General features: G+C 42.9%; 1 protein-coding gene across 6 annotated transcripts in view; it reads right to left on the reverse strand.

Moving 5' to 3' along the window:
• Positions 1 to 15425, reverse strand: part of spag9b (sperm associated antigen 9b) — a 49216-nt gene that overhangs the window by 32468 nt on the left and 1323 nt on the right. For all 6 annotated transcript variants that reach the window (XM_041858743.1, XM_041858741.1, XM_041858739.1 and 3 more), the window contains exon 2: positions 1809 to 1929. In XM_041858743.1, coding sequence (XP_041714677.1) covers positions 1809 to 1929 — 121 coding nt within the window. The remainder of the gene's footprint in view (positions 1 to 1808; positions 1930 to 15425) is intronic.

The following is a 15425-nucleotide window of genomic DNA, read 5'->3' on the forward strand; positions in this document are numbered from 1 at the left end:
GACAACATTCTGTGTGTGTGTACATGCAGATGATTGCCCAGCCTAACCATATCCTCTCACAAAAGGCAGAGTATAGTCCTTTTACCCCTACCTACATGTACAAACTACCTAGACTAACCTGTACCCCCGCACATTGACTCGGTACTGGTACCCCCTGTATCTAGCCTCGTTATTGTTATGTAATTTTATTGTGTTACTTTTAATTTTTTACTTTAGTCTATTTAGTAAATATTTTCTTAACTCTATTTCTTGAACTGCATTGTTGGTTAAAGGCTTTTAAGTAAGCATTTCGCGGTAAGGTCTTCACCTGTTGTATTCGGCGCATGAAACAAATACAATTTGATTTGTGTGAGATTGAGACACTAACCCAAGCAGGCCTACCATCTGCTCATTGACAATAACCCTCCCAACACAGCATCAGGAGTTAGTCACTAACTGCCAACACAGTTATCTAATATCATCTGCTACCTCCACATTTCTCTATGGTAGCCTGGCTAACAACACCAGACTGTTGTCACTGGATTTTTGGCGTTGGCTTTTAGTAGAATGAGACATAGGACAGGGATTTGATTCAGACGAATAGAAAAGAGACTTGTTAGGTCAGGCTTTAAACTCAAGACAGTCGTAGGTGGTTTAGTGAATGCCTAGGACTTAGCTCAGCTGGCTATGTGATTTGTAAGTTATTTGTTACCATGACTAGTGACTACCAGTAGACAATGAGGAACCAACTAGAGAATGTACAGACAGAAATAACCCTTTAGGAAACCACCTGGTGTGTGTGGGCTTGTATTAATATCCTCATGGGTACTATCCTCATGGGTACTATCCTCCCTTGTGGGGACACTTCCCAGTTCCTCACGAGGACAAAGGTTATTTTTGGCTTAGGGGTTAGGTTTAGGGTTACAATTAGGGTTAGGGGATAAGATAAATTAGATGATGAACCGTACACACTACACAATTTTAGGTCCCCACAAGGATAGTAAAACGTGTGTATTGGGAAGCGGAAGTACTGTATGTTTACGGCTTGCGGTATACTATATCTGTACGGTTCATCATCTACAGTCTATACACACACCTGCTGAGCAATATGAACTATGAGCTAGCCTAGTTTCCACATCTAAATGACTCAACACAAGAGTATTACTGCTATGCCTCTCCCGATCTAGTTTAAGGAGAGAGAAGACAGAGAGAATGAAAACTGTTCAAGTAAGAAAGAACTGAAAGTGAAAGAAAAGAAAAAGAAAGATGTGGTGAAAGTGGAAGAGAGAGAAACCCCAATTGGAAAGAACAAGGACTGTGGACTTGGCTGTGAGCACTATTGAATGTCAAGTCAGGTGATGCGTGCGTGTACTCAGTCAAGGTCAGCTGGCAGAAACCCATAAAGTGGCTGCTTAACCCAATCAGAGTCCTTCTAGTTCACAGTCAAACACCAACTCAGCAGACCAGAATAAACTGAGTTCGAGGTGTGATGCAAGGATTGCAAAATTAAATTAAATTCTCCATTCAAGACTCCCTTATAGACTGCACTTACACAGACACCTCCAACATTAAACTATTTATCACCTTGTGAGTTTATTCCTTATGTAATGACCTTCCCACGGTTCGTGAGGCTGTGTTTGGCAGCATCATGTGGGTTGTTTGTTTCTATGGCCTGCGGATACAGTATAACCCAGTAAATATATTGGTCTTCCAGCCCCCAGTGATGCACATTCCTGAGCCCTTCACTTGTAATGTCTTTCTCAGTATTCCTTCCATTAGGGTTCACAGCTCCAGTCCTAGAAGCCACAATGATTGATTGATTGACTCACTCTGGTCCGAGTTGTTCCTGGTCTTGAGCTCCATTTGACGTGTGTGTGACTCCAGCATTACCAGTCGACTCTGAAGGTCCTTCTTCTCCGTCTCCTGACTGTCCTCAAACACCATGTACCTCTACAGAGACAGAAAAATAGAAATATTAAAACACTGAATAACACAATGGCATGTGCCTGTGTGTCTTAAAGCCCCAATGCTTTCATAAACGTGATTTTCCTGTGTTTCATGCACAGGTAACTGCCATAATAATGGAAACACTTGAGTAAATGAGAGATACAAAGTATATTGAAAGCAGGTGCTTCCACACAGGTGTGGTTCCTGAGATAATTAAGCAAATAACATCCCATCATGCGTAGGGTTATGTATAAAAATGCTGGGCAGGCCATTATTTTGACTACAATGGCCCCATAAGATGACAATGCCCCGATCCACAGGGCACGAGAGGTCACTGAATGGTTTGATGAGCATGAAAATGGTGTAAACCATATGGCATGGCCGTCTCAATCACCAGATCTCAACCCAATTGAACACTTATGGGAGATTCTGGAGCAGCGCCTGAGACAGCATTTTCCACCACCATCAACAAAACCACAAATGATCAAATTTTTCATTGAAGAATGGTGTTGCATCCTTCCAATAGAGTTCCAGACACTTGTAGAATCTATGCCAAGGCGCATTGAAGTTGTTCTGGCTCGTGGTGGCCCAACACCCTATTAAGATGCGATGAGAAAAGATCAACATTGGGGAGAAAAAGTGGGTAAATATATATATATATATATATATATATAAATAAAGATACTTTATGTTGGCGTTGCCTTTATTTAGCCAGTTACCTGTATATTTCCACACTATGAGGTTGCAATAATACTGTGAAATTGTAAAAATTATGATAATGCCCTTTTAGTGTAAGAGCTGTTTGAAAAGACAGCCTGTTTTGGTAGGATGGTGTTTTGGCCTGCCTGGTGACATTACCAGGTGGTCAATTAGTTAATAGACCAATAAGAATGTTCCAAACCTCTCTGCCAATACCAGCTAGTTTTCAGTTTTCCCCGCCCCACTCAGACAGTCCTAGCAAAATCCTTGCTTTCTTTTTGACCATTTTAATCGAAAACAATCATAGTAAGGTACTTGTTACCCAGAAATGATTTGATATTGAGATTAAAACAGCTGCATTGGACCTTTAAGTACTTGTAAGAAAGGTCATTGACCTCTAGCCAACAGACAGGAGGGTGAGCTGTATGCATCATGTTCATGCGAGATTCCTCCTGTCAACACTTCCTGTGTTCCTTAGTGTCACTCACTACTCAGTGACAGAGCGAGAGAAGAGATAAATGGGGAGAGACTAGGGACAGAGAAAGAAGAGGTGAATGGGGAGAGACTCTAGGGACAGCTCTGTAAGGCCTCACTAACTCATAGATCTGGACTGAGATCAATGGGACAAAACCCACCCGTCTGCCTGTGTGCCTTTCTGCAGCTATTATTCTTGTTGTAGGTTAGATCTCAATAACTTCTATCAGATCAAGGGAAAAATTCACATCAACAATTTTCCATGGGATTGAGAGAAACACACACACACACACTGAACTGCATATCGCCTAGCTTATTATAAACATACAGTAAGAGAGTTGAACCAGCAGCTTTGGCTGAACAAGCCTGTGACTATTAATAGAGACCTGTTAGAGCAGTGTTGGAGGATTTTGTCATAGCCCAGCTCTAACACACCTGACACTAGACTGAGTTGAATCTTGTGTTATAACACTAGGCTAGAACTAAAGCTTGCACTCATTAGCCAGACACACGTAAAACACAGTCTCGAGTCTTGTGATCATGGAGCTCGGCCAGCCTGTCGGCTGGGATGAGCAGTCATCTGCTGGTGGAGAGAAACACCCGAGACCCCTGCTCCGCCGGAGGCCTACTGGAACAAATAGGCTCTTCTCTACATGAACGCCACTTTCTATGTGTCAAAGAGCAGATGTAAGTTAGGCCAAAGGCACTCTGAGAATGAATGTCTATGTGACCTGCTTAATTGCCTACACTGATATAAAACAAAACGTTTTGGCTGTAGGCTTAGTCAAGGCCCTGTTCAAATGGTTATGAAAGCATAAGCCTAGCGAGAGAAAGAAAGCAAGAGAAAGAAAGAAAGAAAGAAAGAAAGAAAAAAAACTATGTGGGAACGTGGGAAGGTATGAGAGAGGGTCTGAAAGGCAGTAAAGGCACAGACTTCTTCACAGTAAATCTAATAAGAGCATTAGGCTACATGAAGCCTGGACTGAACAAGGGGGCTGGGAGGGCAGGGGGAGGAGCAAGGGGAGGGGGGAGGGGGTATAGAGACTTAATTTGTCAACAGCACTAAACACAAGGCTGCACATCATGCACAGAAATGATATTAACTATCATAAAAGCATAATACCTAACATCCATCCCTAGAACCTCACCGCCTTTTCCTAATGACTTACGCAAACACACTACACAAACACCGACTAACCCCCACACACACACTTTCTCCGTGCTGCTCATCATATGACCCATAGTTGGGTGTTCATACGATAGCGAGTAGAAGAACTCTCTTTCTCCGGAGCGCTATCTGCCTCTTCTCTTCCCCCTCTCCTCTCCTCCTGAACATGCATAATGCTCCCTTTGTCCCATCACACACAAACTATCTCTCTCTCACACACACACACACACACTAACCCAGTGTATTAACATTCTATTGACAGGGAGTTTTACTAAGTGCGCTGCATCTTCTTTGGGTCTCGCCTAGGTATAACTGGGCAGCTGGGATAGCAAGATGGCTCTGACAAAAAGGGTAGGCGATTGTATGGCCAAAATCAGATATCACATACAGATACTGGAAGTCACTAAAGGGCCATGCATCTGTGGTTAGGAAGATCCTCAAGTTGTCAGTCAGGGTTAGATTTGAGGAGGTTGCCATCTCCAGGTTGTGTTTGTGTTTATGAATATGTTCCCTGGCCTGATGGTCAAGTGTGTGTGTGTGTGTGTGAGCGAGAGAGACTGGGGTTGGAGCAGGTCACAGCGCTGAGTGTTTGTACTTCCAGTGAGATAACACCGTAACAACAAATGTCATGTGAACAGGAAGACCTTTTCACTGTCAACAAGTCAATAACAGCCAGGGGGTATTCAATCAGAGAAAGGCAGAAAAGTTTGTGTGTGTGTGTGTGTGTGTTCAAATCCCAAATCCCTGTTCTCCCACGACTGCATGGCTGCGCACGACTCCAACACCATCATTATGTTTGCAGACGACACGACGGTGGTAGGCCTGATCACCGACGAGACAGCTTACAGGGAGGAGGTCAGAGACCTGCGAGTGTGGTGCCAGGACAACAACCTCTCCCTCAACGTCAGCAAGACAAAGGAGCTGATCATGGACTACAGGAAACAGAGGGCCGAGCACACCCCCATCCACATCAACGGGGCTCTAGTGGAGCGGGTCGAGAGCTTCAAGTTCCTCGGTGTCCATCATCACTAAGGAATTATCATGGTCCACACACACCAACACAGTCGTGAAGAGGGCACGACAACGCCTCTTCTCCCTCAGGAGGCTGAGAAGATTTGGCATGGGCCCTCAGATCCTCAAAAGGTTCTACAGCTGCACCACTGAGAGCACCTTGACTGCCTGCATCGCCGCTTGGTATGGCAACTGCTTGCCTTTAAACAGCTTGGAAAATTCCAGAAAAGAATGTCATGGCTTTAGAAGCTTCTGATAGGCTAATTGACATAATTTGAGTCAATTGGAGGTGTAACTGTGGATGTATTTCAATGCCTACCTTCAAACTCAGTGCCTCTTTGCTTCACATCATGGGAAAATCAAAAGAAATCAGCCAAGACCTCAGAAAGAAAATTGTAGACCTCCACAAGTCCGTCATACCGCTCAGGAAGGAGACGCGTTGTCTCCTAGAGATGAACGTACTTTGGTGTGAAAAGTGCTAATCAATCCCAGAACAACAGCAAAGGACCTTGTGAAGATGCTGGAGGAAACGGGTACAAAAGTATCTATATCCACAGTAAAACAAGTCCTATATCGACATAACCTGAAAGGCCGCTCAGCAAGGAAGAAGCCACTGCTCCAAAACCACCATAAAAAAGCCAGACTACAGTTTGCAACTGCACATGGGGACAAAGATCGTACTTTTTGTAGAAATGTCCTCTGGTCTGATGAAACAAAAATATAACTGTTTGGCCATAATGACCATCGTTATGTTTGGAGGAAAAAGGGGAACGCTTGCAAGTCGAAGAACACCATCCCAACCGTGAAGCACGGGGGTGGCAGCATCATGCTGTGGGGGTGCTTTGCTGCAGGAGGGACTGGTGCACTTCACAAAATAGATGGCATCATGAGGAAGGAAAATTATGTGGATATATTGAAGCAACATCTCAAGACATCAGTCAGGAAGTTAAAGCTTTGTCGCAAATGGGTCTTCCAAATGGCCAGTGACCCCAAGCATACTTCCAAAGTTGTGGCAAAATGGCTTAAGGACAACAAAGTAAAGGTATTGGAGTGGCCATCACAAAGCCCTGACCTCAATCCTATAGAAAATCTGTGGGCAGAACTGAAAAAGCGTGTGCGAGCAAGGAGGCCTAAAAACCTGACTCAGTTACACAAGCTCTGTCAGGAGGAATGGGCCAGAATTCACCCAACTTATTGTGGGAAGCTTGTGGAAAGCTACCCGAAACGTTTGACCCAAGTTAAACAATTTAAAGGCAATGCTACCAAATACTAATTGAGTGTATGTAAACTTCTGACCCACTGGGAATGTGATGAAATAAATAAAAGCTGAAATAAATCATTCTCTCTACTATTATTCTGACATTTCACATTCTTAAAATAAAGTGGTGATCCTAACTGACCTAAGACAGGGAATATTTACTAGGATTAAATGTCAGGAATTGTGAAAAACTGAGTTTAAATGTATTTGGCTAAGGTGTATGTAAACTTCTGTTGAAGGAACAGGACATGTGTACTGGTGTGGTTGTATGACGTCTACATTGTATTTTGGCCAATCTTTTAGGGTGTGTTTCAGACATTATATATTTGGAAATTTAGAAGTGATTTAGGATTATGGGAAAATTGATCATAGTAAGGCGTGTGTAAACTTCTGACTTCAACTGTACATATCTACAGTACCAGTCAAAAGTTTGGACACACCTACTCATTCAAGGGTTTTTCTTTATTTTTACTATTATTCTACATTGTAGAATAATAGTGAAGAAATCTAAACTATGAAATAACACATATGGAACCAAAAAAAGTTTTAAACAAATCAAAATATATTTTAGATTCTTCAAAGTAGCCACCCTTTGCCTTAATGACAGCTTTGCACACTCTTGGCATTCTCTCAACCAGCTTCATGAGGAATGCTTTTCCAACAGTCTTGAAGGAGTTCCCACAGATGCTGAGCACTTGTTGGCTGCTTTTCCTTCACTCTGTAGTCCAACTCATCCCAAACCATCTCAATTGAGTTGAGGTCGGGTGATTGCGGAGGCCAGGTCATCTGATGCAGCACTCAATCACTCTCTTTCTTGGTCAAATAGCCCTTACACAGCCTGGAGGTGTGTTTCGGATCATTGTCCTGTTGAAAAACAAATGATAGTCCCACTAAGCCCAAACCAGATGGGATGGCGTATCGCTGCAGAAGGTTGTGGTAGCCATGCTGGTTAAGTGTGCCTTGAATTCTAAATAAATCACAGACAGTGTCACCAGCTAAGCACCCCCACACCATCACACCTCCCCCTCCATGCTTCACGGTGGGAACCACACATGCAGAGATAATCCGTTCACCTACTCTGCGTCTCACAAAGACACGGCGGTTGGAACCAAAAATCTCAAATTTGTACTCATCAGACCAAAGGACAGATTTCCACTGGTCTAATGTCCATTGCTTGTGTTTCTTGGCCCAAGCAAGTCTCTTCTTCTTATTGGTGTCCTTTAGTTGTGATTTCTTTGCAGCAATTCGACCATGAAGGCCTGATTCATGCAGTCCCCTCTGAACAGTTGATGTTGAGATGTGTCTGTTACTTGAACTCTGTGAAGCATTTATTTGGGCTGCAAGCTGAGGTAAAGTTAACTCTAATGAACTTATCCTCTGCAGCAGAGGTCTTCCTTTCCTGTGGTGGTCCTCATGAGAGCCAGTTTCATCATAGCGCTTGATGTTTTTTGCGACTGCACTTGAAGAAACTTTCAAAGGTCTTGACATTTTCCGGATTGACTGACCTTCATGTCTTAAAGTAATGATGGACTGTCGTTTCTCTTTGCTTATTTGAGCTGTTCTTGTCATAATATGGACTTGGTCTTTTACCAAATAGGGCTATCTTCTGTATACCACCCCTACCTTGTCACAACACAACTGACTGGCTCAAATGCATTAAGGAAATAAATTCCACAAATTAACTTTTAACAAGGCACATCTGTTAATTGAAATGCATTCCAGGTGACTACCTCATGAAGCTGGTTGAGAGAATGCCAAGAGTGTGCAAAGCTGTTATCAAGGCAAAGGGTGGCTACTTTGAAGAAACTCAAATATAATATTTGTTTAACCCTTTTTTGGTTACTACATGATTCCATGTGTTATTTCATCATAACTACATCGTAACTATTATTCAACAATGTAGAAAATAGTTAAAATAAAATAAAAACCCTGGAATGAGTAGGTGTGTCCAAACTTTTGACTGGTACTGTAGACATGTACGTATAGGTAGGGATAAAGTGACTAGGCAACAGGATAGATAATAAACAGTAACAGCAGCGTATGTGATGAGTCAAAGGAGTTAGTGCAAAAGGGGTCAATGCTGTACCTTAATTACCTCGTATACCTGCACATTGACTCAGTAATGGTACCCCATGTATATAGCCAAGTTATCGTTCCTCATTGTGTATTTATTCCTCTTTGCATTGTTAGGAAGGGCCCGTAAGTAACCATTTCACTGTTAGTCTACACCTGCTGTTTACGAAGCATGTGACAAATAACATTTGATTTGATTGATTTAATATTAAATCATAACTTATAGATCAACATCAAACATCCGGATAATTGTCCAAATCAACAAACCGTATGAATGGTCTGGGCCGTGACATCCAATTGTGGGGCTAACAGGTTGATTTAAAATAATTAACTGTGTTCAATAGAGGGCTGTAACAATGCCAGTATCGCAATATTTTTTCCTTGGCAAAAATTAAAACACGAAGCAGACGAAACTCTTTGTTCCTTTAAAGACCTTCTGTATGTAAAACATTGTGTGCTATAGCTTGGAAATTAAATCAAGATCCACTTCACGTTTTGTTATCTTGCCACGATACTACCGAGTATCGCGATACTGGTATTGTCCCGGCCCTTGTTTAATACCTAGTCGGTTACACAAGCAAGCCAATTGAACCAGCCTGTTTTTTACAACATAAATGCAGTTCTACTCCAGAGAGAGCCACGTTGGCAGTCCCGACCGTGTGTGTATGTGTTCTGACTGTTACCAGTGAGCTCCTCTTTGATCCTGGGTAGAGATGAGATGGGCAGTAACAGCTTTTGCCTTTAACAGGCCCATAGCCTGGGGAGGGTCTGCTCTGCTCAGCCTCACGCGGTCATCAGGTGACTGCAGGAAGGTAGGGGCTGACAGACTGTGAAGGAGGGGGTTTCAGTATGGTAGTGTGACTGAGCAAATGACACAGCTGGACTAGAGCCTGGGTTTGACATACAATCATATTCATCACACTCATCCACAGACTGGGACAAGGAATGGGGATGTAGCCCATTACAGTCGACTCTTGAACGGTGCACTTTAGATTACACCCCCGACCTCTGTTTTCCAGCCCCAATTCAATGACATGCTTTTAAGCTTTTAAATTGCCCCTGATAAATGCTGTGTGATAACAGATAACTGGAACAAGATACAGGGGCCTATTGGTTAGAGCCTGACTGATATTGGCAGGAATGACACGACTCTATGACATTGCCTTCTAAGTTCTGACATCACCCTGTGACATCATCATTCTGAACCGTGACCCTAGGATGTCAGGGGGAATAGGTCCGAGGAGCATCCTGGCCACAGAGAGGAACTCGGGAAGTCTTGTTTTCCCAGCAATTTCCCGCCTGGCCGTGCCCTCTTCCTCTCCCTGTCTATAGTGTAGAGTCACAGTCCGTCTAGGAAGAGTTCACCTGGGCTCAGCTCTGGGAGAGATCAGTGTTACACTGGACTTACTAAGACTGTTTGGGTCTGGCTGTTGAGTCCCAATAGCATTTAATGGGTTGTCCCAAAAAGTACTTGGGACCGGGGTGTCTGTCTGCAGTGTTGCTCACTGGCTGAGAACGATCATGTCTTTACTTATAGTCTAGTACGCAGGTGTTTGGATTTTTACAGACATGAGAATGTGGATTGGATGGTTTTCTAGAGCCTAATGACCAACATGACTGATGTCATTTAGTTAGCCAGGCCTGTGTGTAAAGCCAATTAAGCATACAGTATTTTTCAACCTCAAAGTAAACAACAAGGCCTAACACTGGTGAAGAATCTAACACAGAATGAATGGTTTCTCAGCTCCTTCGAACCGTAGAGTGTAGAGAATCATTATACCATCTAAACCGCTGTGAAATATATTTTCCATAACCAAAAATATAGTATTTTCAGCTGTTTGAAGCTGGTCTACAAAACCGAAAGTAAAAGACGCAAAAACAAAACTTAACGGGAAGCATAGAAATAGTGCACATAGAACAGATCTACCGCTTCTTAGACTTGCTTTCAATGAGAATAACAGATCCATAACACACATTTCTATGTGAATTTTGTTGGGTCACCCAAAAAGTTACATATTGCAGTTTTAACTAATTATGAACCTTTATGACCAGACTCTGCGCTTGTTGTCTTTCCACACTCCACTGAACTGCAGCTCTGAGGAGAAAGTCAAGACTGAGCTGTGCAAAGCAAATTACTTCAGGGAGACACAAACACACCCGTACGTTAATCTGTCCCCACCCAGCCCCACCCTAGTTTTCAAATCATGACATGTCGAATCAAAACTAGGCCTAGTACTCAATGTACTACATGAGCTCTCATCTTGGTGGCAAGGAAAGCAGTTAGCACTAGCAGTGCCCTTTGACAGGACAAAGTCAGAGATCAGTCACAGATTTGGAACATTACCACTGTGACCTTCAATTGTTGTCTAAGTGGTGTTATCATGTTGTAGTTAACACTAATAAAAAAATTAAAAAGGCACACCTCGCTGATGTGAATGAAGTTGAAAGGGCAGAGCCCAGACACACACATACACAAGCCATAACTAACACTACAACAGAGGTCTCCGAAACCGTGCTCATGTACTAAATTACAGCTTATAAAACACAAATGCAGGACAAGCCTACAGCACTGCTGCTGCTAACAAAGAATCACCTGACCTGTTAACCCATCTTTAGGAGAGGATAGGAGCTTTCACTTTGGCAGTTATGGGAATAAAGAAAGTGTAATGACACATAGGGAGGGGGGTTAGGGGGTGAATCACAACAGCACTAGAACAGTGTGATTTAGAAAGAGGGAGATAGGGGTAGGGAGAGAGAGAAGGCATACAGATAGCCCAGTGTAGCCAAACTCAACTGGCGGACCACAGTCCGGGTCCGGACCCAGAGAAGGGTCAATACGGACCGGACAACGTCGCATTTTGTTATATAAAAATCAATACATTATTTTTAGACAGCTTTTTTTTTACTAACGGGCGCAGCGGCCTCTCTAACTCGGCAACCTCTCTTTCTCTCTTGAAGCAACGCCCACCTCTACCAGTGCCCTGTCTAATCCAATCGCGTGGTTATATGCAAATACAAGAGGCCGTGTCTTACCCAATCACATCAATCCAAATACAGTGGGGAAAAAAAGTATTTAGTCAGCCACCAATTGTGCAAGTTCTCCCACTTAAAAAGATGAGAGAGGCCTGTCATTTTCATCATAGGTACACGTCAACTATGACAGACAAATTGAGATTTTTTTTTCCAGAAAATCACATTGTAGGATTTTTAATGAATTTATTTGCAAATTATGGTGGAAAATAAGTATTTGGTCACCTACAAACAAGCAAGATTTCTGTCTCTCACAGACCTGTAACTTCTTCTTTAAGAGACTCCTCTGTCCTCCACTCGTTACCTGTATTAATGGCACCTGTTTGAACTTGTTATCAGTATAAAAGACACCTGTCCAAAACCTCAAACAGTCACACTCCAAACTCCACTATGGCCAAGACCAAAGAGCTGCCAAAGGACACCAGAAACAAAATTGTAGACCTGCACCAGGCTGGGAAGACTGAATCTGCAATAGGTAAGCAGCTTGGTTTGAAGAAATCAACTGTGGGAGCAATTATTAGGAAATGGAAGACATACAAGACCACTGATAATATCCCTTGATCTGGGGCTCCACGCAAGATCTCACCCTGTGGGGTCAAAATGATCACAAGAACGGTGAGCAAAAATCCCAGAACCACACGGGGGGACCTAGTGAATGACCTGCAGAGAGCTGGGACCAAAGTTACAAAGCCTACCATCAGTAACACACTACGCCGCCAGGGACTCAAATCCTGCAGTGCAAGACGTGTCCTCCTGCTTAAGCCAGTACATGTCCAGGCCCGTCTGAAGTTTGCTAGAGTGCATTTGGATGATCCAGAAGAGGATTGGGAGAATGTCATATGGTCAGATGAAACCAAAATAGAACTTTTTTGGTAAAAACTCAACTCAGTCGTGTTTGGAGGACAAAGAATGCTGAGTTGCATCCAAAGAACACCATACCTACTGTGAAGCATGGGGGTGGAAACATCATGCTTTGGGGCTGTTTTTCTGCAAAGGGACCAGGACAACTGATCCGTGTAAAGGAAAGAATGAATGGGGCCATGTATCGTGAGATTTTGAGTGAAAACCTCCTTCCATCAGCAAGGGCATTGAAGATGAAACGTGGCTGGGTCTTTCAGCATGACAATGATCCCAAACACACCGCCTGGGCAACGAAGGAGTGGCTTCGTAAGAAGCATTTCAAGGTCCTGGAGTGGCCTAGCCAGTCTCCAGATCTCAACCCCATAGAAAATCTTTGGAGGGAGTTGAAAGTCCGTGTTGCCCAGCGACAGCCCTAAAACATCACTGCTCTAGAGGAGATCTGCATGGAGGAATGGGCGAAAATACCAGCAACAGTGTGTGAAAACCTTGTGAAGACTTACAGAAAACTTTTGACCTGTGTCATTGCCAACAAAGGGTATATAACAAAGTATTGAGAAACTTTTATTATTGACCAAATACTTATTTTCCACCATAATTTGCAAATAAATTCATTAAAAATCCTACAATGTGATTTTCTGGATTTTTTTTCCTCATTTTGTCTGTCATAGTTGACGTGTACCTATGATGAAAATTACAGGCCTCTCTCATCTTTTTAAGTGGGAGAACTTGCACAATTGGTGACTGACTAAATACTTTTTTTCCCCACTGTATCTTCTGCGGAACCTTGGGACAAGCAAGCAGAAAGAAACAGAAAGATTTGACTGTGGTTCAACCGTTAATAGAAGGAGCTTAGTTACCAGTAACTTTGTTAATAAACAAAAGGATGAGCTCTGGGAAAAGATCAAACAGATCCCACTGTCAGATTCCACAGCAATGAGGAGAACTGAAATATTAGCTGAAAATTTTACTTCACTTGATGAGGCCATTCAGAATGCACCATGCATTTCATTAGCTGTGGATAAACAGATAACACTGACAATGCCCAGCTTCTGGTGTTTGTCAGAATTTATAACGAAACAAAGAAGGAATTCTGTGAGGAGCTGTTCGGCTTAACAAATCTAGAAGCACACACATGGGGAGAGGATATTCATGATGCCGTCAAAGGGATGCTGACAAAAAGGGGGATAGATCTGAAGTCAGTGGTTTCCATCACTACAGATGGAGCTCCAGCCCATGATAGGAAGAGGGAGGGGACTGGTTGCACGTTTGAAAAAGAGGACCACCATGACATCATATCACTCCATCATCCATCAATCTATCCTGTGTGCCAGTCTGGGAAAATACTATTCTTAAGTCATGACAACGATGATGAAACTGATCAACTTTTTGAGAGCAACACCCCCTGCTACGAGGCATTCTGACAGAGGCCAATGGCAATTTTGATGACTTACTACTACACAACAATGTCAGATGGCTCAGCAAAGGCAGGGTTTTGGAACGCTTTTGGGCCATTCGGGAGGGAATCAAAGCTTTCTTATCAGAGCAAAAGAGTGACAAGCCAACACAGTTTTCTGAGTTTTTGGAAGATGAGAAGACGGAAACGGTTGCATTTTTGACAGACATTACATCACATCACACCTTAATCAACTGAATGTTAAGCTGCAGGGACGGGACAACACAATGTGTGATATGATAACAGCAGTCCGGGCTTTCCAGAAGAAATGTTAGCTTTTCAAGTATGATCTCCAGGGAGAACTTGTCCACTTCTCCAATCTTCTGGTGCAAATGCAGGGAGATAAAGACGTTCCCTACCATGTTGATGTCATCCAGAAGCTGATGGATAACTTCAAGGCTCACTTTGATGACTTCACTGTTGGAAGAGAACTGCTACTGCTCATCCAGAACCACTTCTTGGTCACAAATCTGACAAAGTTGTCAGAAGAAGCAAAACAGATCTTCAGATGGGTAGCTGTTGCATCACTGCACATGGAGTTGCTTGAGCTGCAAGAAAATGTGTCTTTGAAGGAGCAGGCTGGTGATTGTGACCCTGTCACTTTCTGGGGAAAGATGGTGCCAGCAGCTGATGTCCCTGTTCTCAAGAAACTGGCACTATACATCCGGAATCAGCCTTTTCCACAATGAACTTTGTTAAAAACAAATACCGCACCAGGCTCACCAATGAACACCTGCACCAGTGTCTCAGAGTTGCTTCCACACCATTTGAGCCAAAGTTCAAAGCATTGGCAGGAGACAAAGTGTAATTTCTCTCATTGATGCAAGGGCAAGGCCCAGAGTGACTTATACATGAATATTGCATGGCCCACAGTTACGTTCTGTGCATTCAGATTATTATTTTGGTTCAACTCTCCTTTGTTCTCCAGAAAACATGCACTTTATTTCATTTAGATATTTTTTTATTTAAGGCCCATGTACAATGGTTCACCTAGACAATTATGCAACCACCTTTGTTCTTCAGCAATGTTGATGCAATGTTGCACATGTTTACATTCAAAAGAAAGTTGTAATTAATTCAAATTCTTAGTCTAATTTAAAGTATTTAATGTACATTTTATATAACAACATGTCTGCTAAATCGTAGACGACTATGTTTGTTACTACGCTGTAACACAGTGCCGATAAAGGACAATATCCATCCGGACCTTTGCCAACTAGGACATTTGTGTCACTGCATCTTCTCAAATAGTAGTTGAGCACCCCTGGCCTAGTGGGTGAACGGCAGTGGGATGGGGGAGAAAGAGAGAGGGGGAGCAAAAGAGAGGGACTGCCATGTGTGGCGGCAGAACAAACACAAACAACTGTTCAGTTGCAGCAGGAGAGAGAGGAAAGAGACAAGGTGGAGTTCCAACTTCCAATGTCACTCCTGTTTTGGATTTGGGGTTTGGATAGGAGGCCAAATCTCATTTG

The sequence above is a fragment of the Coregonus clupeaformis genome, chromosome 31, assembly GCF_020615455.1.
Source record: "Coregonus clupeaformis isolate EN_2021a chromosome 31, ASM2061545v1, whole genome shotgun sequence".
In the NCBI taxonomy this organism is placed as follows: Eukaryota; Metazoa; Chordata; class Actinopteri; order Salmoniformes; family Salmonidae; genus Coregonus; species Coregonus clupeaformis.